The sequence below is a fragment of the Megalops cyprinoides genome, chromosome 12 (genome assembly GCF_013368585.1).
Source record: "Megalops cyprinoides isolate fMegCyp1 chromosome 12, fMegCyp1.pri, whole genome shotgun sequence".
NCBI classification, from domain to species: domain Eukaryota; kingdom Metazoa; phylum Chordata; class Actinopteri; order Elopiformes; family Megalopidae; genus Megalops; species Megalops cyprinoides.
Window position 1 is genome coordinate 6,953,619 of NC_050594.1, and position 23,670 is coordinate 6,977,288.

At 43.5% G+C, this 23,670-nt stretch overlaps 2 protein-coding genes across 2 annotated transcripts in view; both read left to right on the forward strand.

Annotated features, from left to right (window-relative positions):
* kctd3 (potassium channel tetramerization domain containing 3) overlaps positions 1–6,233 on the forward strand; it is a 15,826-nt gene extending 9,593 nt beyond the window's left edge. Inside the window, exons 11-18 of the mRNA XM_036542007.1 lie at positions 777–864; positions 1,323–1,439; positions 1,805–1,975; positions 2,383–2,538; positions 2,922–3,018; positions 3,302–3,501; positions 4,050–4,188; positions 5,087–6,233. Of these exons, the coding sequence (XP_036397900.1) occupies positions 777–864; positions 1,323–1,439; positions 1,805–1,975; positions 2,383–2,538; positions 2,922–3,018; positions 3,302–3,501; positions 4,050–4,188; positions 5,087–5,633 (1,515 nt within the window). The 3' untranslated portion in view covers positions 5,634–6,233. The remainder of the gene's footprint in view (positions 1–776; positions 865–1,322; positions 1,440–1,804; positions 1,976–2,382; positions 2,539–2,921; positions 3,019–3,301; positions 3,502–4,049; positions 4,189–5,086) is intronic.
* An 11,702-nt stretch (positions 6,234–17,935) lies between these two features.
* Positions 17,936–19,434, forward strand: LOC118786469 (left-right determination factor 2-like). Its single transcript, XM_036541527.1, has 4 exons — positions 17,936–18,200; positions 18,388–18,631; positions 18,748–18,987; positions 19,110–19,434. The coding sequence occupies exons 1-4, from the start codon at positions 17,936–17,938 to the stop codon at positions 19,432–19,434; spliced, it is 1,074 nt and encodes a 357-aa protein (XP_036397420.1).
* Positions 19,435–23,670: the final 4,236 nt, after the last annotated feature.

A 23,670-nucleotide genomic window follows, 5' to 3' on the forward strand; every position in this document is an offset into this window, starting at 1 on the left:
GCTCTTACTCGTTAGGAGCGATGCTCGGTGCGATGTGTCTGTACATAAGAGGGTGTGTTTGGTGATGTATGTGTCCGTACACAAGAGGGTGTGTTTGGTGATGTTTGTGTCCGTACACAAGAGGATGTTATTGGTGAGGTGTGTGTGTGTGTGTGTGTGTGTGTGTGTGAAGGTGAAGGTGTTTTTGCTGAAGCATGTGTCCATGTGTAAGGGGATGTGTTTGAAGTATGTATCCTGTGTGAGAGTGTTTTGTGTGGTATGTATCTGTGTGTGAGAGCGTGTCTTTGGTGTGGTATGTATCTGTGTGTGAGAGTTTGTGTTTGGTGTGGTATGTATCTGTGTGTGTGTTTGGTGTGGTATGTATATTTGTGTGAGAGTATGTGTTTGGTGTGGTATGTATATGTGTGTGAGAGAGTGTGTGTTTGGTGTAGTATGTATCTGTGTGTGAGTGTGTGTGTTTGGTGTGGTATGTCTCTGTGTGTGAGTGTGTGTGTTTGGTGTGGTATGTATCTGTGTGTGAGAGTGTGTGATTTGTGTGATATGTATCTGTGTGTGAGTGTGTGTGTGTTTGGTGAGGTATGTATCTGTATGTGAGAGTGTGTTTGGTGTGGTGTGTGTGTGTGTGTTTGGTGCAGTGTCTATCTGTATGTGAGAGTATGTGTTTGGTGAGGTATGTATCTGTATGTGAGAGTTTGTGTATGGTGTGTGTGTGTGTATGTGTAGGTGAGTGTGTGTTTGGTGTGGCAGAGACTCTGACGGGGCAGCTGTTCTCCCAGGTGCAGGACGTGGTCCCCATCACCAGCTGTGACACGGCCGGCTCCTTCCTGCTCCTCGGCTGCAGCAACGGCTCTATCTACTACATCGGTGAGATGCTTCGGCGTTTTATCACATGACCTTTGACCCGCCAGAATCCTGCCAGAGACTCGGGCTGCCTCAGCAATCAGACAAGCTGACTCAACATGACAGTGATTTACTGTAAAACATAACACTGTCAGAGTACTGCTCTGTCAGTCAGTGTGCCACTTAGGAGAAACACTCACATTAGCCAGTTCTATTTCACCTGAAACAGTTATCACAGATTATATCATACACACACACACACACACATATATATACATATACATACATACACATTAATGTATCCATAATGTTTGTTAATGCGTAGGTTAGATTTGGATAATTTTTTGGTATCAATTTATTACCACTGTGCTCTCAGTCTCCTTTCTGTGCATTAGCCATATCTGTCCATATCGTGTACATCCCTGTAGCAGGTTGGAGCAGCAGAAAAAGTGAAGATGTTTTTTTTTCTCCATCATCCTCAGACATGCAGAAGTTCCCCCTGAGGATGAAGGACAATGACCTCCTGGTGACGGAGCTGTACCACGACCCTTCCAACGACGCCATCACCGCCCTGAGTGTTTACCTCACTCCCAAGACCAGTGAGTGTGCTCTTGCCTTTTCCCATAATCCTCCACTCCTGCTCCTGTGCTGTGTCACTAAGCTGCCATTCAGTCCAATGGGCCATATTCACAAGATTTAAAAAAACTGTACTGCCCCCTGGTGTCAGCAAATGACCCTTTTCCATTTTGTGCTGTCACCCAACTTGAGTGGGTGTGTACTTCAGCAGGATAGAAATCTACAGTAGCTTGAGTGACACTGAGTCACACTCAGAAAGAAAGAAAAAAAAATGATTAATTGATTTATTCCAACAAGCAATTGAGTAGTTGTAAGTAGGAGTAGAGAGTAGATGGTCGTAAATGACCCAGTGCAGGCAAGCGTGTGACTGCGTGTTTGTGACCCACAGGTGTGAGCGGGAACTGGATCGAGATCGCCTACGGGACGAGCTCGGGGGCGGTGAGGGTCATCGTTCAGCACCCCGAGACTGTAGGGTCGGGGCCCCAGCTGTTCCAGACCTTCACTGTACACCGCAGTCCTGTCACCAAGATCATGCTCTCAGAGAAGCACCTGGTCTCAGGTGAGTCCCCGGCGTCTTCGGGACTGAGAAGTGTGTGTCTTCTGAGCTCTGAGCGCTCTATGTATTGTATTGTTTTTATTTCTGTCAGAGCCTGATACGTGTAAGTTAGATCCCTTGTATCTGTGTCTATGTTGTTATGTGTGTTTCAGTCTGTGTGCCCTTATCTGTTTTCTTTCACCTACATTTACGTCTCTGCTATGTACTTGACTTTCCTTAATTTTATGCGCTGTTTAGTTTCAGGTTAGCACAAGTTAACTTGTGGTGAAGCTTCAATAGTGTTAGGCTCACACTCACTGGTGTGGGAGCCTGGTCTGACACTGTTGCTTATTTAACTTGAGTTCTGTTCTCTTGTACTGGAAGTCACTGTTACCTGTGTGTCAGTCTGAAATATGTTACCTGTGTCTCAGTGTGTGCGGACAACAACCACGTAAGGACATGGACCGTAACTCGATTCAGGGGCATGATCTCCACCCAGCCCGGCTCCACCCCCCTCGCCTCCTTCAAGATCCTGTCCCTGGAGGAGGCGGAGAGCCACAGCAGCTACTGCTCCGGAAACGACATCGGTGAGGATGATTGGACCATAGGAGGACGAGCTTTTTGCATCAGATGACAACATTAGCATTAGCACATTGCCAGTTTATGTTAACTGAATGAAAGGCTCTGCAGTGAGACTGCTTTGACCATGTGCGTAAAGAAGCCACGTGCAGCGCTGCTTAGGTTTGTGAACCAATCGGAGCTGCAGGGTTTGGTTGTTGACTGCAGTCAGACTGATTTAATCTGCCCAGTCTGATTGAATTTTCCCACTGGGTTATGGGATTATGCTTTTTACATTTGATGTCCAGTGAGATTGGTTGGTTTCTTCATTTCTGATTGTATTCAGGGCTTAAATCAGCAAAGTGTAAAAGCATGATAATTAACCAATTTATTCCCATACCTTTGCTAAAAGGTCCTTTTGGAGAGAGAGATGATCAGCAGGTGTTCATTCAGAAAGTCATCCCTATAACCAACAAGGTCTTCGTGCGCCTCTCTTCAACTGGCAAAAGGTACAGTGTGGAAATGCTTTCAAGTTTCTTAACTCATTAAAATTTACAGTATGCAGCTCTGGTACAGTCTCTGAGTTTTCAATTCTTCAAAGATTTTGATGAAACTTGCCACAAATATTATCTTCCCGGTTCCTAGTTATTTTAGTCAAAAGGTGAATGTCAAAGACACTCCCCGGTTTTCCTGGTATCTGACTAGCCTGGGCGTGCCCTGTTGGGTAACTGCTGATTGGTGATGGAAACAGCTGATCTCTTCCCGGTGATCTGATTGGTGGGTTGCCTGCAGAATCTGCGAGGTGCAGGCGGTGGACGGCACCACCATCACCTGCTTCACGGTACGGGAGTGCGAGGGCTCCAGCCGCATGGGGTCCCGGCCGCGTCGCTACCTCTTCACGGGACACGGCAACGGAAGCATCCAGATGTGGGACCTCACCACCGCCATGGACCTGGCCAACAAGACCGAGGACAAGGCCAAGCGGGATCCCGGTAAGGGGCCTCCTCGCTAAATTGTGCCGCACACGCAAGCAGTGATGAATGGTAAACGTGTAACTTACATTACATTCACTGCCTAGCTATAGCCATCTGTATAGTAACTTCGAACTTCGTATCTGGATATTATGACATACAGAAGAAATATTCCAGCACACAGCTTCCTAGCACCCATCTTAGCTAGCTGCTAGCCATAGCTACTGCTGGCTATAGCAACCAGAGACCCTATAATAGCTAGCAAGATACTTGATTTATTTATAGCCAGCTATATGTAACAGTTTTCCATACAGGTCTGTGTGGAAACCCACCTAGAAGTAGCCAGACATTGGTATGAGACATGCTAATGATGCAACGTTAACAAAGCAATGGTTGGAGAATTCAGTCAGTCACAACAAAATTTTGTTTGCTACGGGGAGTTTTGTCACTACATAAATCCAGAGATTGTTCAGGTAGCTGGGGGGACAGCCATGGGTGGGATCACGGACTGTTGCATATTCGTGACATAAGTCGTGATTTTCCTGCCTGCTGGTTTTTGTCGTCCTCAGAGGTGGGCGGTCCGACGGAAGAGGAGCTGCTGAAGCTGCTGGACCAGTGTGACCTGAGCACCTCCCGCTGCCCCACCCCCAACATTAGCCCCGCCCCCTCAGTCCTGCAGCACAGCCGTCTGAGGGAGTCCTGCTCCAGGTGAGTGTGACTGACAGCTGGCTCACAGCAGGGACTGAGGGTACACCATTCAGAATCAGGAGAGTGCTGACAGTCCGTGCTTTTTACAGTCACGTCACAGTCTGTCATGAGAGAATTAGGAAATATTTATAGACATGAAGTACAGTATGAATATTCCATATTGTGAAAGACACTGCTTGAGTGTTGGGGAATGACAGGACTCAGAGAAAGACAAGATGCAAGTCTGTGGACAGCAGTTTATTTATATTAGGCTAAAGGGCAGAGAGACAGCACTCACACAAACACTTTTTCCTCACTCTCCTGCCTCTCTGTGTAAATCTTTTTGTGACGTAACACAATGTACAGGCAGTCAGATATACATGACAAGTAGAAGTTACAGAAAACTGCATGTTGTTAAGAATATTAGTAGTTTAATGACATGAACAGACCATTCAGGTCAATGAGGTTTGTCATTCTGCCTCTAGAGTGCAGTGTATCCAATGCTTTGACAAGCCTGATCTTAAACACTTTCCCGTACAAATCCTGGAAAGCTATGCCATGCATTTATAACTGAGTGGGGGGGGGAAACACTTCATAATTTCTTTCAGGTGCGTTTCTGCCTCTCAAATTAGGATATTAAAAACTATATAAGTCACTCCAGGTAAGATCATCTGCTAGGCAACTGTTACAAATGATAAACTGGACATTGCTCTGGATAAGAGTGTCTGCTAAATGAATGTCATGAATTGACATTCATGACTAATAAAAGTCATGAATGTCATGAATTGACATTCATGACTAATAAAAGTCATGAATTCCGTAACCTGTGGTTTTTGAGTACAGGGAAAGTGTCCGAAATTAATTTCATGTAAGCCGGGTACGTCTCTGACTGCGAGTGCTTCCTGTCTGTGTGCTCCAGCCTGCAGCTCCACGCCCACGACCCCATCCCGGAGACGGCCACCTACGGGGCGCTGCGGCCGTACAGAGAGAGCCCGCTGCTGGCCCGCGCCCGCCGCACCGAGAGCTTCCACAGCTACCGAGACTTCCAGAGCCTGGGGCTGGGCAGGGGCCTGCTGGAGGTGAACGGGCAGGCGGTGGGGTCCGTGGGGGAGGCCAGGCGCTCGCTGGGGGAGGCCCCGTCGGAGGCGGGGGAAAAGAGGGCCGAGGGCCCCCCGGAGCCGCCCCGACCGGCCCCCGACAGCCCCGGCGACACCCGCAGGAGGGGCCCAGCCGAGGAGGAGGGGCCGGACACCAGGCCCGAGGGGAAGAGGAGGGGCACCTTTGATGGGGGCTTCCTCGGCAGGAAGAGGGTGCCGCCCGTGCCCCAGCTGGCCTCCCCGCCCTCCAGCGCCGACACGGTCGGGAGCGACTCCTCGAGCACCGCCTCGCCCTCACCCACCAAGGTGTCTACCTCGCCCCGCCACAGGAAGGGTATGGAGCCACCGGGCCAGGACTACGGCCTCTAACCCTCCCGACGTACCTGTCACCTCACGCCTGTTAACACACTATTGTCCGTTCCAAATCCTAACACACTACGCAATCCAAACTGCTGCAGTGGTGTTTACGTTCCTGGTCGGTTGGCGAGACCCAACATGGTGGACCACTTGCGCCTAACAGACAACCGTAAGCTGACACATCCTAGTACCAGGCTGCAAGCTAAGTTATGCTTGTCAAATTCCAGCAACAAGCGCAGCAGCTGACCGCGGTCTCCCTCCGAGTACTAAAATTGTTCGCATTGGCTGGAATCTGTTGTGCTGTGATATGGGACAGGTGCTGTGCAAAGGTTTGTACTCTGGTTTAATAATCCCTCTTCAGTATGCATTAACCTGTATCCAGTGGTAAGTTTTTAGTGTCGCTGGTAGCTGCCCATATTTAACCATATAGAAACACTACCTCCTGGTGGAGAAACAGGTGAACTGCCTGCCCTCATACCTTGACAAACATAAGATTGTAGACACACACCTGTTAATTCAGCATTCAGAGAGGATCCATAACTGCACAAATATCCATATCATTGATCAGAAGGTCCTCATGCTGTACTTATGTCTGGTGTCTCAGCAGGTTCAGTCATTCCATCTGGCCACTCATCTTGAACTTTCTGCACATTCCCTGAAATAACTATTTCAACCTGGTGACACAAAAGTGAGTGGAGAAAAGGCAAGGCTGATGTATTGACACTTTAACAAGTATGAATATTCAAATAAGCATCATCCATTTGCAACAGATTTTTTTTTCTATAGCACAAGTGGTGGTTTTACCTCCACATGAAATTATTTCATTTATATCAAAAAACCTGGTTCGAAATTTCAGATCGGGTCAAACCGATCTCTACTTTCGTAGGCATAATTAAAGCAATTTAATACAACCCAGTGTGTTAGCAACAATCAATTTTTAACATGGAGAGCACAAAGCCACAATGAATACAGCATTAAACATAATTAAACATGAATAATTAAAAAAGAGAGTCTGTTTCTAATGGATGATCCTTTCCTAAATTGGCAAGCTAATTAATAACGAAAGCCAGTGAGAAACAGGTTCAGGGCAGTTGCCAGTTGAAAGAGTTTCCCTCCTCCTCTATACCCTGCTCCTGGGCTGCCATAGAGGAGAGCTGGCAGCAGACGTGTGTTTTTGACGTGCAGGAAGACACATGGGCTGTATTCATAATTCATGAGGAGATTAAACTGCAAAAAACATTCGTATCTAGGCATTGCACTAAGAGGCATAGCTGTAACCGTACTGAGCAACTTTTGCTGCAATAGCAAGCCGCATCCAGTCGCATGGAAGCTGCTCTCTCGCAGAATTCCGGAGCTTCCTTTGGCCTCAGCAGAACTCTGCAGGTCTCCTTCCAGAACGCCTTCAGCTGATCCGGTGAGCAGGTGTTGGTTTTCGCCGCTGGCAATGTCTCAAAAGTGAGGCGGAGCTCCTCCGTTCTTATTCAGAATTTCTGCATGTGAGCACAGCGTTTCGCGACTACAGTCCCTGGCCTACCAGGGTGCCAGGAGGGTGGCTGAAATTATGAGGCGTAGACTTACCCCCGCTTTATCACGATCGTGCCCAGGATTCTGTTACCAGTAAAGTGTCATTTCCTGGTGCTACCATGACTGAACTGAGGGGGTGGTAGAGAGGTTTTTTTAATGTATATACATACACATATATATGATATTTAACATTTCTTTATGGACCAGGCCGAGTGAGAAATCATGAAGGGACAAAATCTATTTTTCTGTCTATTTTCTGTTCTGCTCAAGCTTAAAAAAATTGAGTGCCTTTTTTTTAACAATATGGAAAATACTATCATCTCTACTCAGTATGTAACAAGAGGAAATGAACCAAAGTCATGCATTTGTGTTCTAACCTGTCCGGTGGTTTGGTAAAGGCCTTGATCATGTTTGGTTCATCTTGTGACACCTCGTGAGCTAAAGTTTTTCATGTCTTATCAGCAGTTCTGAGCTGCATGTGGGTGGAGTGGTAAAACAGTTAGCTTCTATAATTTCTCTAATACCATTTGAGTTTTTACATAGAGACATGCTATCATATGCTGTGTATGAAACCTATTAGCATGTGCGTTATGTTGCATCAATCTCTACATGCTGTTGTAGGGTATAATGTTTATATTTAATTAATCTAAATTGTATTTGCACTCTTACTAAGAATATATACATTATAGTATTTACATTTTTTATGAAGATATTTAGCGCAAAAGTTTCTCTTAACAGGAAGTGTTTACTTGTTAACAGGAAGTCCTGCCATTCTGTTCAGCCATTCACACACACTTTGGCTATGTTTACATTCAGTCTAACCATGAGAAAATGGCTTGTATATAAAATATCTATTTATGTTGCAGATAACTTTATACATATGCTGTACAAAAGTTAAGTGCTAAGTGCTATGTCGCTCACTTTTACATGAAACATCATACGGATAAGGTAGCACTGCAACGCCAGAGCTTTCTTTGGCTCTTAAAACGTGAAGGATGAAATCTTTACTGGAAAAGCAGATTTTTCAGCCTCATGATAAACAGTATCCACACAACTCAGGTCGAATATTTGCCTGTACCTCAACAAGGGATGCTTAGATTCAGTTAAGGCAGTGGGGCTTGCGACACACATTTACACCATGCAGAATGTACACCTATTACAAGGGTATAACCGTGTTTGGCTGATTGCTGACTCTGATGCTAGCCAGGACTGGCCAAAGCAGGTGATCAAACACAAGATCCACCCACCCTTAAAGGCGTGGAACATCGCACCCACTTTAAGTCAAGATTTAGTGCAGTCTGCACAGAGTTCATGTCATGTCAAAAAGCTGCCTGATGTAGCAGCCTCTCTGGGATTGTGTGGATACTCTTGTCAGAGGAGTGGAGTTGTGTGTGTGTATGTCTTAACTACATGCCACTGCCTGCTGTATTTATTTGCAAGCGATGCTGGCAACAGCAGCATGAAGCCAGATGGAAGTTCTTGTTAAAGCCTACCTTTCCTCCAACAGCAGTGGAGAGCTATGCCATATATATGATTTATCACTTTAATTAAACTTGTGTTGCTGCTTCTAAACTGTGTGCCCGCCCAAGGGTATACTCTGAACGATGGGGGGGGGGGGGGGGGGGGGGGGGGAATCATATTTGCTTATTAACGTTCTATTCTTATAGTTCTATTTTGAGTTCTGAGGTTTAAAAACATTTTTTTATTGTGACAATTGCTGCAAAATGTAGCTGCAAGCTCCTGGCTAATGCCTAGCTCAGAATGGAATCACCACCACCTAGGGTACCATCTGTATCTGCTCCACAGTGGCTGTCCTCCCTCGGATGTGAGTGACAGAGAGGGAGAGAGATAGTTTAGTTGAGTGGACGGTCACTCTCAGCTCATATTAAAGCTGTGCTTCAGCTGACCTCTTGGTTTTTTTTTTACAGCATCTTATTTAAAACAAAGTACAGTGTGGTGCTCTGCCTTGCCGGGGATACCAACCTGTTTCCCAGGTAACAGCAGGTGATGATGGTCATGGACGGTGAAATATAGTGGGGTCTAAAGCACTGTTTGGGTTGGGGCTGGGAAAACGTTTTGGAAATGTGCATTTGTTTGCGGTACAGTGAAGACTGATATAAGGCTGCCACCTGGTTCTGTCTGGCAAAGCTGGCAGATCTGCCCACTAACCCCTCAAACAAAGTAAAGTAAAATTACATACCAGAGGAAGAATGGCTCCGTGTTGTGCTTCCTGTGTTTGCCCAATATCACACTTCTAAATATTACAATCGGTCCTACACAACAGGTATCCAACAGTAGCTGAAATCTTTAGAGGCCTGTACATTTAGTACACAGCATCATGGTACAGGTTAAAAACAAACACTTCTCAGTGACTAATTAATGTTTACTGTTCAACAGACAACGCTTAACATACAAACTGTTGCTCCTCTGACTAAACACTGCAGGAAAGGCATGACAGGGCTGAGGCCAAACCCTTTCCATTCCATTCCATATTTAGCTGTCATTTATCTCATTTTTACAATACATTATTGTCATTTAGCAGATGGTCTTACATAGATAGCGTGCAAAACTATAACCTATTTATACAGCTGGATATTTACTGAGGCAATTCTTGGTTGGGTACCCTGCCCAATGGTGCTACAATAGTGCCCCCGCGGGGAATTAAACCCGCATCTGGACATCATCTCTGCACCAGGGCATTGGTTTTCTGCTTGGTCCAGAAGGAAGACTATCCCCTACTGGCCCAACTACACCACTTCCAGTAGCAACATGGTATTCCCAGATGGATTCCCACTGGAGTACTAATCAAGCCCAGACCTGCATAGCTTGCACAGATAGATGAAAATGCTCAAAAGCTCCTTGGGAATCTGGGTGACTTGCACTAGAAATAGAGTGTTGAATGCCAAGTTGTTGCATCACTTGTTAGCCCCAGTGTAACTGGGTAATCAATAGAACAAAAACTGAGACCTTTATTGCTAGGGTGGTGGTCAAAACCTTAGTGTTTTTCCCTAAAGACACAGCCTCCGGGTACCAAGTTGATGCACACATAATTGTCAGCAGATACTGACAATTATATCAGTATATACTACTCCAATTACTGGCTCTCGGCAAAGGACCAACACAATCAACATTAACTCATCTGAAAGACTCATCAAAAACAGGACTGCAAAGAGGCTGCATTCACCTTCTAATTAGGTTTACCACTAAGCTGGCAAACACAACAACACCAGCAGTACGACACTACAGCGGTTTTCAAACCAGGACGAAAGAAGTGTCTCAGAACCCAATCTGTGTCTTTGTAAACCCCCAAATGGCCTACCACTGTACTATCGTGAGCCAAACTCAGGATTTGTTTCCAGTACACTAATGGAACCACAGTTTCCTCCACAGCCTCCATTTTCTCATCAGTACCCCAACCCTTCAAAAAGTACCACACAGGGACCCTCCCAGCCTGCTCTACTGTCAGTGCCTTTTCATAGAAAGTAAACAGATCTAAATTCCTCTTCTGCAACTCTCTTAATTCTTCTCAGGCAATAACATTTTTGCCTAACCCCTCAGTAGTTAAATCCTGACCCCTCTCACTGTTTACACACTCCTGACCATTGGGACAGCCCCACTGAGGTGAGTCTACTGGGGAAGGTACAACAGCACTACATAAAAATGTTTCCACAAGGTCAACACAGTCATCAAAATGGCACAATTATGAACTGACATATTTTCCATACCATCAATAGGGGTGCTACTCCCCAGCCTCTTTGACATGGTGCATGTCACAGCAGAGGTAGGAAACACTTCAGTGTATTTCTCCAGGGTGTTCACTAATCAATCGTTCCTTAGCAACTCTGGAGTTTGCTATTTCTTAATTTCTTGAGGAGGACATACCCTCTGTAGGAAGGTTGGGCCATGCACCAGCTGCAGTGTGTCCTGACAACAACTCAGGCTTCATGTTAATAACATGAAGTGGAACCTTCACAAAGTCCATCTCTAAACCATGAACCAACACACTAGGGCCTGTCAGGGACTGTCCCCCCACGGGAAAATCTAGGCTGGGCTGTGCAAGAATCTCAAAATGGCCACTGGACACTGAAAAGCATCCTCTCCACAAGCCAAAAACACCAAACCTTCTGTAAGAAAATGCTCACATTCCCCCAGAACACAATTTGTCCTGCCTAGAGCTCATTCACCTTGTCAGCCTACATGACCATGAACTCAGTACAGCAACAGCTTTTGAAGACTGGTTCTTTTTCTGAAGGACTCAATCGTTGGCAATTTTATGCCCTTTCTTTTTGCAGAAGAAACATAAGAAACATAGCTCTTACAACCATCTCTCCACTTCTTTCAGTAATGTTAGAGGGAGCTATAGCCCTTACCTGGCTAGGCTTTTAAACATGCTTTTGGCCTCATCTCTAGGGAGACCTGCCAAAAACTACCTTTGTGAGTAAGCACATATTCACCAGCTAAGACTGCAGCTTGACTAACCAATAACACCTTTTGCTCATTAAATAGCAATATCACCAGGAAGGCACCTTTTAACATCCTCCCATCATAATCATCTCTCTTAATCTGCCTTTATTTCTCTATCAAATCTCTCTAGCAAATTTAACACGTTTGGCCCTCCGGCTGGCTATAATCCCTAAATGTATGCCTATATGACTCAGGAACACACTCATACGTTCTTAAAATGGCTGCTTCACGTCATCATGTTTTAGTCTTTATTCAGCAGGCAAGGCTAACCGCAACTGAACAATTACAGTTGTTCAACAGCTAAAGCATGACCACTAGATTTTAAAACGAAAGCAGACAGAACAATATGCTCAGTTCACTTGCGCGGTAAATTAGTCGTGGAACGGTTGATCTTGATTTTATAAAAAATCAGCGACCTCGGCCTAATTAGCGGTACAACAGACATCGAATTTCTAACAAGTTGGATTCACAATGCAGTCGCTGAGATCACAAGGCATTTCTTTGTAATGCAGCACTCTTTGAAAACCGCAAGACCTTGAACTTAAACAAGAAAACCGAACAATGGCACTGAATCGCAGTTTAGTGTGACTCAAACGCCCCAATAGCACACAACCGATAATACCTATTAAATCGCGACTCAAACCTTATCCGACTCAAAACAAGTATATCACCACGAATAGGAAAGGTAGTTTTAGTAGTCTGCGGTAATATGAGCTGCTAATGTGTTTAAGATTTGTGATTCAGGGAGAAGCGAGTCGTGTGGGAGATACACATGCAAAGAAGAGAAAGGGAAAATGAGTGTCCTGGAGATCGGTAGGCTAAAGATTGAATAAATGTGATTGCCTCGGCCAGTCTGCAACAGGCCGTCGGACTGCGATGCTCACGCTAAGTGAACCAACCCAACAGTTTTGACAAATAAAAATGGAGAACAGACGCACCGCCGTCTCCAAACACAAACTAAAGAATAATTATCAGAAAAAGTAAGAGTTGGTACTCACGTCATACATCTGCAAACGTTTCTACCGCCATATTAGTTTAAATTTCACCAGGTGAACACGTCCGGGAGCACCTGACCCTGACGTCACGTCACGCACGCCGTACAAAACCTACAAAGCCTAAATACAAATGCGTGTTCAATGGCCAGATTAGAATCAGTGGTGGATAAATACCTATGCTTTATATTAATTCCTGTTCATGAACAGGATGAAAGTTGTAAACGGTCAAAAAGGATTAATGTTACTTTCCAAAAGCCCATAAACTGATCTGGTAGACTCAGAGAAAGCTTTCCTGCTTCTTCATAGCCAATAGAAACAGAAATACTGATCAATCCTTAATGTACTTTCCAGAGCATATTTGGGGTATGAATCATACATTGATACATTTGAATAAATGATAACCAAATTGTACAGGGGTTACATACTTGCATCATAAGCATTCACTTATTTCTTCTCATTATTATTGTTATTGTTATAGGAAACAGAAAACATACCAAACGATAAATGGAGGATATGACATAATTTATTTTGAACTGGAAATGCCATATTTCTAGAAAAGGCAATTTTTTCTGTGTACACAATATAAGATCATAATGTAAAACAAATTAGCATAATTTATGTAAAGTAAAATTTGCAAGCAAAATTTTAAGTTAAACAATATTCTAAGATGATTATTTCCTGAAGGCTGATTATAAGTTGTTACACTGAAATAAATTCACAATTTAAAATTGATTTAAAATGTTTTCTCAGCTAAATATATGTGAACAGGCTTGATGCTCTGGAATTTGAAGATGCACATCACATCAAAGTCAGATCTTAAAACCCATTTACAAATATGAAAAGATCTTTTCTATGCCCTCTTTTCTTTGCTCAGGTATTGAACGGTCTGCATTATGCGGCTTCTATCAGAGACTGAGTGAAACCGTGTTGGTTGTAACACGAATCTTAACAAGGTGATAATCACCTCTTTCATGTCTGTGCGTTTGATTTTAAGGTCACAGCAAGAAGCTGTGTATAACCAATCAGGAAACTGAAATTTGGAACCAGTTCTGACCAAGGTTTGGGTGAGCGCAACATTCAGAGATACTCTTTAAACACAAATTCATAAACATGTTGAAACATATTTTGTGAGTGTTGATGTTTTTGAAAGTTCTCCCTTTTCACTTACTTTTGAAGAACAATATACCTGGCATTCTTCTTGCTGAATTGCATAAGTCAACATCAACTTGTATGAAGCTCTTTTGTAAAGCCATGATTCTGTCGACACACAGATTGCTAGGAATGACAGACCTGTGGTTAGATGGCACATATTTTTGTGATGCAAATCAGAGGTGTTCATTAACGCCTGCGCTGCGGATTGAGGGATCTCACTGGCCTTTGATTAAACAGGATGGGGAACGGTGACACCCGAGTGGGGGGGGGGGGGGGGGGGGGTCAACACCCCCATGTGTCTGTTTGCTTTCCCCCAGGGAGCCCGTCTTTAATTATGATGGGAAGGGGGAGAGACTGGCAAATCTCACACTTGGCGTTGATCCTCTAATGTACTGGCATTGTGTATTGTTGATGTGAACAGCACTTTACCAAATCAAAGTCCCTGGTTCCTTCTGAAGGCCATGTAGCAGGCTGGACCACAGAGGTGAATTGATCTTAAAATGGCATGCATGGCTCAAGTATTCTAACTTCTTCCAGTGTCTGTATGATGCCAAGTGATGCCATGATCTTAAATGTTTAACATTGTAATTTAAACAAACAGGAAAACTGTTTTAGTTACCTTTAAAAAGAAATTGTAGTGAACATTGTCCCTAATACACTTCCATGTTTACAGTCGTGAGTGATCTGTTTTCTTATGAATATTCATTAATAACATATTCATATGCTGTGGATGTTCATTAAAAACATGTTCACATGATGCTCAGTGATGCTGGCATATTAATTAAATTCAAAATGCAACAAAATCAGTTAAACTAATCCTGAGTTGACCCAACAAGAAGACCAACAGGATTAATCTTAGTAAAAAAAAATACTAACATTAATCCTCCCCAGATGGGTGCAAACAATTGCAGATTATGAAATCATGTAATTATGTAATATTACATAATATTATGGAAGACATAAATTAATATAAAAAATATAAAATTAGAAATATGAGCCATTATAGCTTATGAATTTACCCTCCCCTAATACAAGCTGGCAAGTGCAATTTAAAGTTTGATATACTGCAATCAGGTTGAGAAATATTATAAAACTTTTATATAATTAATATTTAAATGTTTTATTAAACATGAAGAAATTGTATAATTTAAAATGTAAAGATTAGTTTGACAAAAAAATCTAACTAGAAAAATTAAAACCTATTAATGATAATACATATAAAACTTAGATAACTTACCTTTTAAGAGTCTGAATATTTACCAACAACCCTTCATACCATGTCAAAATTATCTGTGTTAAATTTCACTGACACCCCTAAATAAAATGAATGCAAATTTTCAGTTGTTGTACATTTTGATAGCCATAAGTAATGTGTGGATATGTCTATCATGTTATCAACCTAAATAGATTTATGGACAGCATGATTAAGGGTCCAACAGACAAAGATGTCTGCACTAGCTTGAGAATGGCTGTGAATGGTTTGATCAATTTTTCAACTACTGAGGTAGACTGGGAATATTTTTTTTCCCATACAATAATCATCTCCACAGTTCTGTCTGGGTCCTGGAAGGCTACATTTAGATTACATATTTAGTATGTTTTTTCTATAGCCAGTTGGTAAAAGGAATAATAAATGGCACTCAATACACTAAAATCATTCACACCTACATATACATGTCTTATAAAATGTATGGAATAAATGTTTTTCTAAATCATTATTAATTTATTCCATGCCACAAGGAAGCCACTTACCTCTGTTGCTCCATGATAAACCCAGCTTCACACATGATCTTCAAACAGTGGAATACAATCTACAAAATTTTATATTGCCCTGTGACACAGGATGAATAACTACAACAAATGCTATTACTGCCAGCCAGACATTTGATTGCCTTCCTGGTGGTTTATTTAAGGAAGAACCTGTTGATTAGAGAAGTGGAAGTGGTAAGACTTGGGGTTTGGACCTACAGACCAAAGGTTGTTAATGGAGTTTCTGTACCATTTAACAGAATGAACACATGCTGCTTCAGCAAACAGCAAGATTTGTGAAGGGCTTCCTGACAGCTGTAAAAAATAAGACAGTCTGTTAACAGATAATAAGAATAACTATGTGTGCCGTAAAGTACAGCCAAAATGTGAAAGCTGCAGTTTGGAAGCACAGAGGATTCTGCATTGCAAACCATGAACTGTCTGAATTAGCATCTGTGGTCATGTCACCAAGCTTAATCCCCATAACTCTTGCCTTATCTCCTCAAACACACATACACTTGCTTTTCTGAAACAGGTCCACTTACATGTGCTGTTCTGAGCGAGCATATGCGTGTGTATCTGTGTGTGTGTATCTGTGTATTCACAATTCTTTCACCTTAACTCTAATAGCCCTCTTTTACTAAATAAGTTTTTTTTTTACTTGACCTTTGCTTGCAATCAGACTGTATTCTAATTGATAACTTTCTATGACCGTACATTCTCTCACTTCTGTGTTAGCATGCTAAAGTGGAGTTTCTTTTGAACATTTCATACCCTTGCCTATATCAATCTCTAAAACAATATATTATAGTATATGACACATGTGACAGAGCTCAGCAAACACAACAAGCGATATGATTAGCGTGAGCGACAGGGTATATTTAGTTAGCTGTCTGACTTGTGTCAGTCTATCATCAACTCTTCCTGTCTGCTCAGTCTGCCATCTCAGGGCAACCCGCAGTCCCAATACACAAAAGGCAAGACAGGAGCCAGCCTGAAGCTCGCTGACCTCTCCTCTTAGTGTTTGGGTGACAAAATTGGCAAGGCAAATCCTGCGACAGAAACAGATAATCACCCCCTTGTGAAAAGAAAAACCTCGCTTCCAATCCACATTCTCAACGCGCCGCTTGAATTTACTGTCTGTTTGCTTAATAATTTTGCCCTCCGAGTGGCACTCTGGCAACTTGGAATACACATTTTCACCCCGCGCCCTCGCCTTCGTTGTCAGGCTCAGAGCTGCACCAAGGTTACAGCCAGGCAGTAAAGGAGAGACCCAAAAGTTCCCTCACTGCCAAACCCTGGCCAGGTTTGGACTGGGTTTGTGGCATCAAGCAGACGACAGGCGACCAAAGTGAGAAACAAGAAGGATGTCACGTCTAATTACACACGCAGATACAGAGGGCAAAGAGGTGGGTTCTATCAAGTCAATTATGGGGCAGGTTTTAGGCCTGAGGGGTATATTCCAAGCAACAGGGTGTAAGCACCAACTACTAAATATTTCTGTGCAACCCAGGGAAATGGATACCCTTTTTGTACCATTTTCAGCTTGACTGGGCTATAAGTGAAATATTATTCAACACAAAAGTTATGTTTGAAGGGCGGACAGCTGTTATCACAAATCAGAATTTAGGTTCACATAAAGCACATTATCTTCATAAGAAATGCAATGACCTTTTCCTTTAAGGAAAAATACCCGTCGGAAAGACGTTAAGACCGACGTCATTGCAATGTAGTTTGTTTTTAAAGAGGGTACAGCAGATTTAAGGACAGATGTATATTGAGTTTTTTATTGTTATTTTGCTTTTCGCGATCATTATAGACAATTTTAACTGAAATAGTTACTCAGAAATAAAGGGTCAGTGAAGATATACAAGGATGAAAAATTAGGGGGTTTGCACGAGTAGAGCGATTTAGATGCAATGCCGACAGTTGCAAAAGAATGCCTTTAACTGTCAAAAACAATGCACTTTAAAGATGCAAATGTTTTGATGTGGGCTATCCGTTGAAAGGGGATTAGTAGTTAATTGCTTTTAAAACCTTGTAACGCTTTGTTTACGTTCTCTTTCAGTCCTCAAATGTTTTCAAAAGAGTATTTAGATGGCTTATAAAAAAAAACCCAATGTATGTTTATTTCATGAAAAGATGCCATACCTGTCTTTAAGAAGGTCTGATCTTCTGGGGTAACAGTTCTGACATTAGTCCTTAAATGGGAAGCGACTTTGAAGTCCGCCCCTTTCGTCTGAAGTCTGTCGCCACCCTTTTGTGTATGTGACAACGGTTCCCTTCGGGGGTGTCTCTGGGGTCAACTGTATATAAGGACAGTCTGAGATCAGATTCTCATACCATCTCTCTGTGGGCAACGGGCATCCATAGCGTTCTTCCCATATTTCTCCTTTACAACCTGCACGATTGTTTTATCTTCACTACAGGATGGGTAATTTGTCGAGGTGGTTGCTGGTCGCCACACTGCTCTCGTTCGCACGAGCCTTCAGTCACGAGGACATGAAAGAAGCCATTCTGAAGAAGCTGGAGCTGAAAGAGCTCCCCCAGATCCACAAGCGGGACTTGGACAACCTTGTCATCCCGGCGCACATCAAGAATAAATACCTTTCCATGCTGAAACTGCACAACAAGCGGCGGCGCCGGTCCCTACCCAGCTTGGCTGGAATTCTGAGGGGTATCCCTGGAAACGCAGGTATACTTTTTTTCCAAGGCTTATTTGTTGATTTAAGGCTATGCCTTACAATGTCACATGTGCATGGACAACTAAATGCATATGCATGGTGTTGGGAGACATCGTGCACTCGGAATGGTCGAATGCTAAAATATATGTTGCGCCAATAAAACTTGACTAATGATGATTTACCTCTTTTTTGCCCCAGATATCTCAGGGGAGATCATGTACTCTGATACTACGCGGCAGCGACTGGTCTTTGACATGGAGGCCCGGATTCCGGATAATAGTGAGGTTACCATGGCAGAACTGAAACTGTTCAAGAAGGCTCCTCGCAAACTGCCCATGCCGGAAAAGAAGCACCACCGACCTGCCAACAATGCCAGAGTGAGCATCTACTGGGTGGAGGTGCTGGAAAACGGATCCAACCGGACATCTCTTGTGGATTCAAGGTAAACGCAAACATTTTGCACGTTCATGTCCGCATGCCAATTGGTTTGTGCGCAGCCAAGAAAGGTTTGTCCGATATTAGGAACTCGTATAAACGGTTATCATTTTCCTTTGACAGGTTGGTGCCCATCAGCGAAACCGGTTGGAAGAGCTTCGACGTTTCTCAGGCTGTTCACTACTGGTCCAAAACCCAGAGAAAAAGTCCACTGTATCTTGAGGTCTGGATCGAGGGCGAGAGACCGGGAAGCTACGCGGCCGAGATGGCCAAGTGTGTGCGCTTTTCCACTCAAGACCCTTCAGACAAGAGCCTGGGAAAGCCAGAACTCGTGCTCTACACGCTGAACCTCGATGAATTCGGGTAAGTGCTGTAAAAAGCTTTGAATTAGAGAATGGCCCAGGTCACCGGATATTTCTTATGCGAGTCATGTCAACAAAGTGCACCATAATTTCACATATTAATGTATTCATTTCTCTCGACAGTTCCCGGGGCGACTGTGAAATCAACAAAGCGAACAGCGTGTGCTGCAGAGAGGAGTACTTCATAAACTTCCGAGAGCTGACCTGGACGCAGTACTGGATCATCGAGCCGGCCGGTTACCAGGCGTTCCGCTGCGCGGGAGGCTGCAAGCAGCCCAAGCGAAACTACGGATATGGGGAACGGACGTGCGCGGTGGTGGAAAGCGCGCCCTTGCCCATGATGTACCTGGTGAAGAGGGGCGACTACACAGAGATCGAAGTCGCCGAATTCCCCAATATGATAGTCGAGAAGTGCGGGTGCACAATGGACAATATATCTATTGTATGACAACATCTATGGCTTCGGTACAAGAACACACAGTACACACCCGCAGTACTTCAATATTTAAATTTAGATGATTAGGTGAGTTGTTTCCATTGCGTGCATAGAAAAACACTTTTTCTCTCCACTTAGCACACTTTCCATTGCGAGCACTTATTTGTAAATACTGTAATTTATAATTGTAGCCTCTATTTTTGAATTCATGTCCAGTGTTCACATGGCATGAGGTGGAAAATGAACTTCAGATGCTATATTTTGGGTTTGTACATGAATAGCATATGTTCAGAATAAATTAATTTACTACTATGTCTTGGTGTCTGATTTCATGAAAACATACCGATAACGGATTTCAGCTCAGGGGGTTGCTTTTAAACAGGGGTAGATACAAAAAGCATGATCAACAGCTGCGTTTCACATAAAGACCACGCGCCCAGCTGCATAGTTTCTTGTCATTAAAGGTGTCGATGTGACACTAATTCCCTGTCATTAAGAATAAATACTACAAAGTTATTCCAGGGGTGCTACCATTTATTATGGAAAATCAATGCCGTCTGTCACGGGCCTCTCGACTCTACTTAATTGAGGGCTTAATCACTGGTCCAGACGACGAATCCACAACTGTGAAAAAAAGAAGTGATCCGGCATCGACTGTGCTTGGTTTGTGAAAAGGCCGAAGTCTTGCTTTAAAAGAAATCTAATACACAACGTGCTGTGCTTCAGAATTGCCCTCTCACCTCGAATGCAAATTCGCACACTTCACAGGTTTCCTTATTTGGCGCGCTGCACACGATTTCTTTTTTCTAGTCGAATCCCACATTTAATAAAAACGGTGCTTTTAATCTTTTTTTACTGGCGGTTTTTTTTGTCAGAATCCATTTAAAATAGCAGAGTGGACTTGAGAAAGTTTTGAGGGCGTCTTGGTATGGGAGTTGTGAACACGTAAGCGTTAGAAAGAACTTTTGCCTCGTTTATTCGTGAAATGACTGGAGTGCAATTAAAAATATTCATCAATTTTTTTAGGTGAGCTGTCGAAGCCACTGCAAAGCCGATCGAACTTATTAAGCAGATTACGTAGCGTTTTTATTTTGTGACTCTCCAGAGTCTCAAATATGAAAGGACAAAAACAGTTAACGTAGGCTAAAGCTTTAAGAGGTTTCAGAATGAAGTCCGAACACTGAACTCAGATGGGCGGAGACGAAATGAGTTATTAATGAGGAGTGTGTAGCTGGACACCAAACCCGCACGACTGGGTGACACTGGAGACGGCAATGAAGGATAATGGAGGTGAAGTAAACCGCTAAGCAGCCTACACAAGTGTGCATAGGAAAAACGTATTCAGTCGGCTGAGTTCTCCATGCAGAATATTAATAACCACCGTTGGTGTCATGCTCAATTTTGTGCACAAAATACGGTTTGAAATTCAAATCAATTCGTGGCACTGAACTGCATGTTGTAAAGAGAACGTTCGCGACAAAATAAACCAGAGACAAGTTTAGTTTTACTGCAGTTTCTTCCGTTTATTGAAGTCAAAGAGTTTGAAACTAAATGTGTACAAATCTTGAAAACTGCTTTTGGTAACTTTGTTTCCCATCATGAGGAAATAAATTAAGAAAGAAATACAAGCAAAAACAATTATTTAACTTAATAGAATAAAATAAAAAAAAACATACAAAATATGAAGGGCAAACTGATACGAGGCAACTGCTTGCAGGAATTCAAATTTGTATGTGTAAACACATTGATATTCTGTTGCTGGCCGAGGAGTCTCAGTCAAGGGACCAGACTAACTGTAATAGGCAACATAATCAACTTTCATTTTCTGTGTTGATCAAGCACCCATTCTCCTCAAGTAGTGTTAACCATGAGGGGCAAGAATGCAGAGTACATGGCACCGAAACAGAATACTGAGAAGACCGAGACTGCATTTAGGCTGATAACTGGACAAAGTAACCACCAGGTGGCGCTGGTGGTACAGAAAGCATTGGGCATCCCCTGACTAAAGGCCTGCCTGGCCTGTACCTCTGACAAAGCACAAGCAGAGCACTGTATCCTCATTAGGGTGTCTGTCATGAGGGAAAAAAAAATACTGAGTAAAGCAACCGCAAACTGCCTCACATGTAACTTCAGTTTGTTTTCCTAGTCTCAACGCCAAGCATTCCACCAAACCCTATTCACCTATTTTCAACTATTTTCACACACTTGCCAGTTGTATTACTTCCATCACCATGACTTCCCTCACCATGACAGTCCCTGCAGTCACACATGGAAAGCAAAATGCAGTCCCGTGATACACAATCTCACCAACACGTGTCTTCTTCCCCTCACTGCATTCCCCACAGCGAAGTGTGCACCAATTAGAGGATACATGCTACTCCACTAATGTCGCCAGAGCTACTTGCAGGTACCCAACGAATTGCAGGTGTAACCAAGGGACCTACCTAACCCATCCCGAGTGGAACAAAGCCAATTTGTTCCACCATTGAAGAATTTCAGTCCAACTCTAAATACTTACAGATATTAACATTTGCAACCGCTGCCAAAGGTTCAGTGCCGTCACAGAAAACACAAAACGGGAAGTGTTTCAGGCCGTGAAAGCCCATTATGACTTTCCAACAAGTGCTAGCTAGCAGAAACTGCAGAATGAACCAAACAGGGCTACAGGAATCATTAAGCCTAGTTTATCAGCCATGCCATTTTGAGTCCTACATATGAGGGCTTGTTCCCCTTCACTTCCTGTATTGGATGCTCAGCTTAAGTGTATATAGGAGCGGTATCATTTTTCTACTCAGTGTCCATTGTCTAAATGTGGTCCCTAAAGCCCTGCAGTGTGAGAGGGAAGGTGTGGTATTAGGTGCTTCCCGATTCTCCATGCAGACACTGGAAGACTGTGCCCTTCAGCTGGGTTAATGCTCTAATGCTTGTGTGTTTGTTACAGTGGCGCAGGGTTTCCTGGGGAGTCGTTCCGTTTCCTACCAACATCTAGAGTGGTATGCCTCGGAGGGTGCGTGGCTATCACACGGAAAAAGAAGGGCAGGGCCTGGCACCCAGCCCCAGCTCTGAGGTTAAGACTCATCCACTCACTGGAACCACAGGCCCTGTTTAAACTTGGTTTTAAAGTGCATCGTGGGCGATCGGATCACAAGCGGACAGCTGAGACACATCGCTGTTTACACCTGTGTCTATCATGCTTCTCCAAAGTGTCCAGCTAACCACTTGTGTTCAGATTTCATTACTGCCGACATCACTTCCGCTAGAAGGTCAAAGGGCCCTGCACACAGTCATTATGTCAGTCTCTGTCGCCAGATTTGTTTAGCACGGGCTAGCTAAGAAAACAAAAATGTTTCAAGAACTAATATACGTGTACGGGCTATTCCAACTGTTGAGATTGGCAGAACAAAGTAATTTGCGACTTGCAAAAGAGGGCAGGACAAGATCAAAAAGGAAGAACGTTAGAAAAGCAGTGGCTTTATTTTCCCGTTACGTCCTTGTCGGGGATGCATCAGGGTGCATTAGTGTGCACACTACAAAATATATGTGGTCAAATGCGTCCCAGACCACCTTGACAAGTGGTTTGAGTGATCGGATCACAATGCGTCTTGGTGGTCGTTTACACTTGTATTTAGCGCTGTCCACTTGTGATCCGATCGCCCATGACACATTTTAAAACCAAGTGTAAGCAGGGTCACAGAGAACTTCAGAGAACAAGACAGACCAAGCCCCGCCTCCAGGGTTTAACTCCACCCACTCACTGAACCGAACTACAGGGAACCACAGAGCACTGACCCTGACCACACCTCCCTCAAATCGCACCCACTCGCATGAAAACAGAAAACTCCTGGAAAACACTGAAACTCTGATTGAAACTCCTGAAACTGAAACTCCACTGAAACTCCACTCACTGCTCAAGGAGGGACCACAAAATCGGTGAAAAGTTATCAGCAGTCTCAGCTTCCTTTGAACCCTGTAACGGGCCTTTTATGGATACATGACAAAGTCCAAAAAATGTGCAAAGAGTCATGTCTTGGGTGTAAAAACGTGTATAGGTGTGTGTATGTGTGTGTGTGAATGTTTCAGGCCATACTGCTAGCAACATGCACTCAAGAATCCCTTAAAACAAACCAACATCTGATGGTCTCAGATGTCTTTGTTAGAGTAATGGAAATAAGCTTTGTATGGGGCTGAAACAACGACATTTTCACAGTCCAGTGCAAACCGTCTGGAACTGCTGAAATAACACTGATC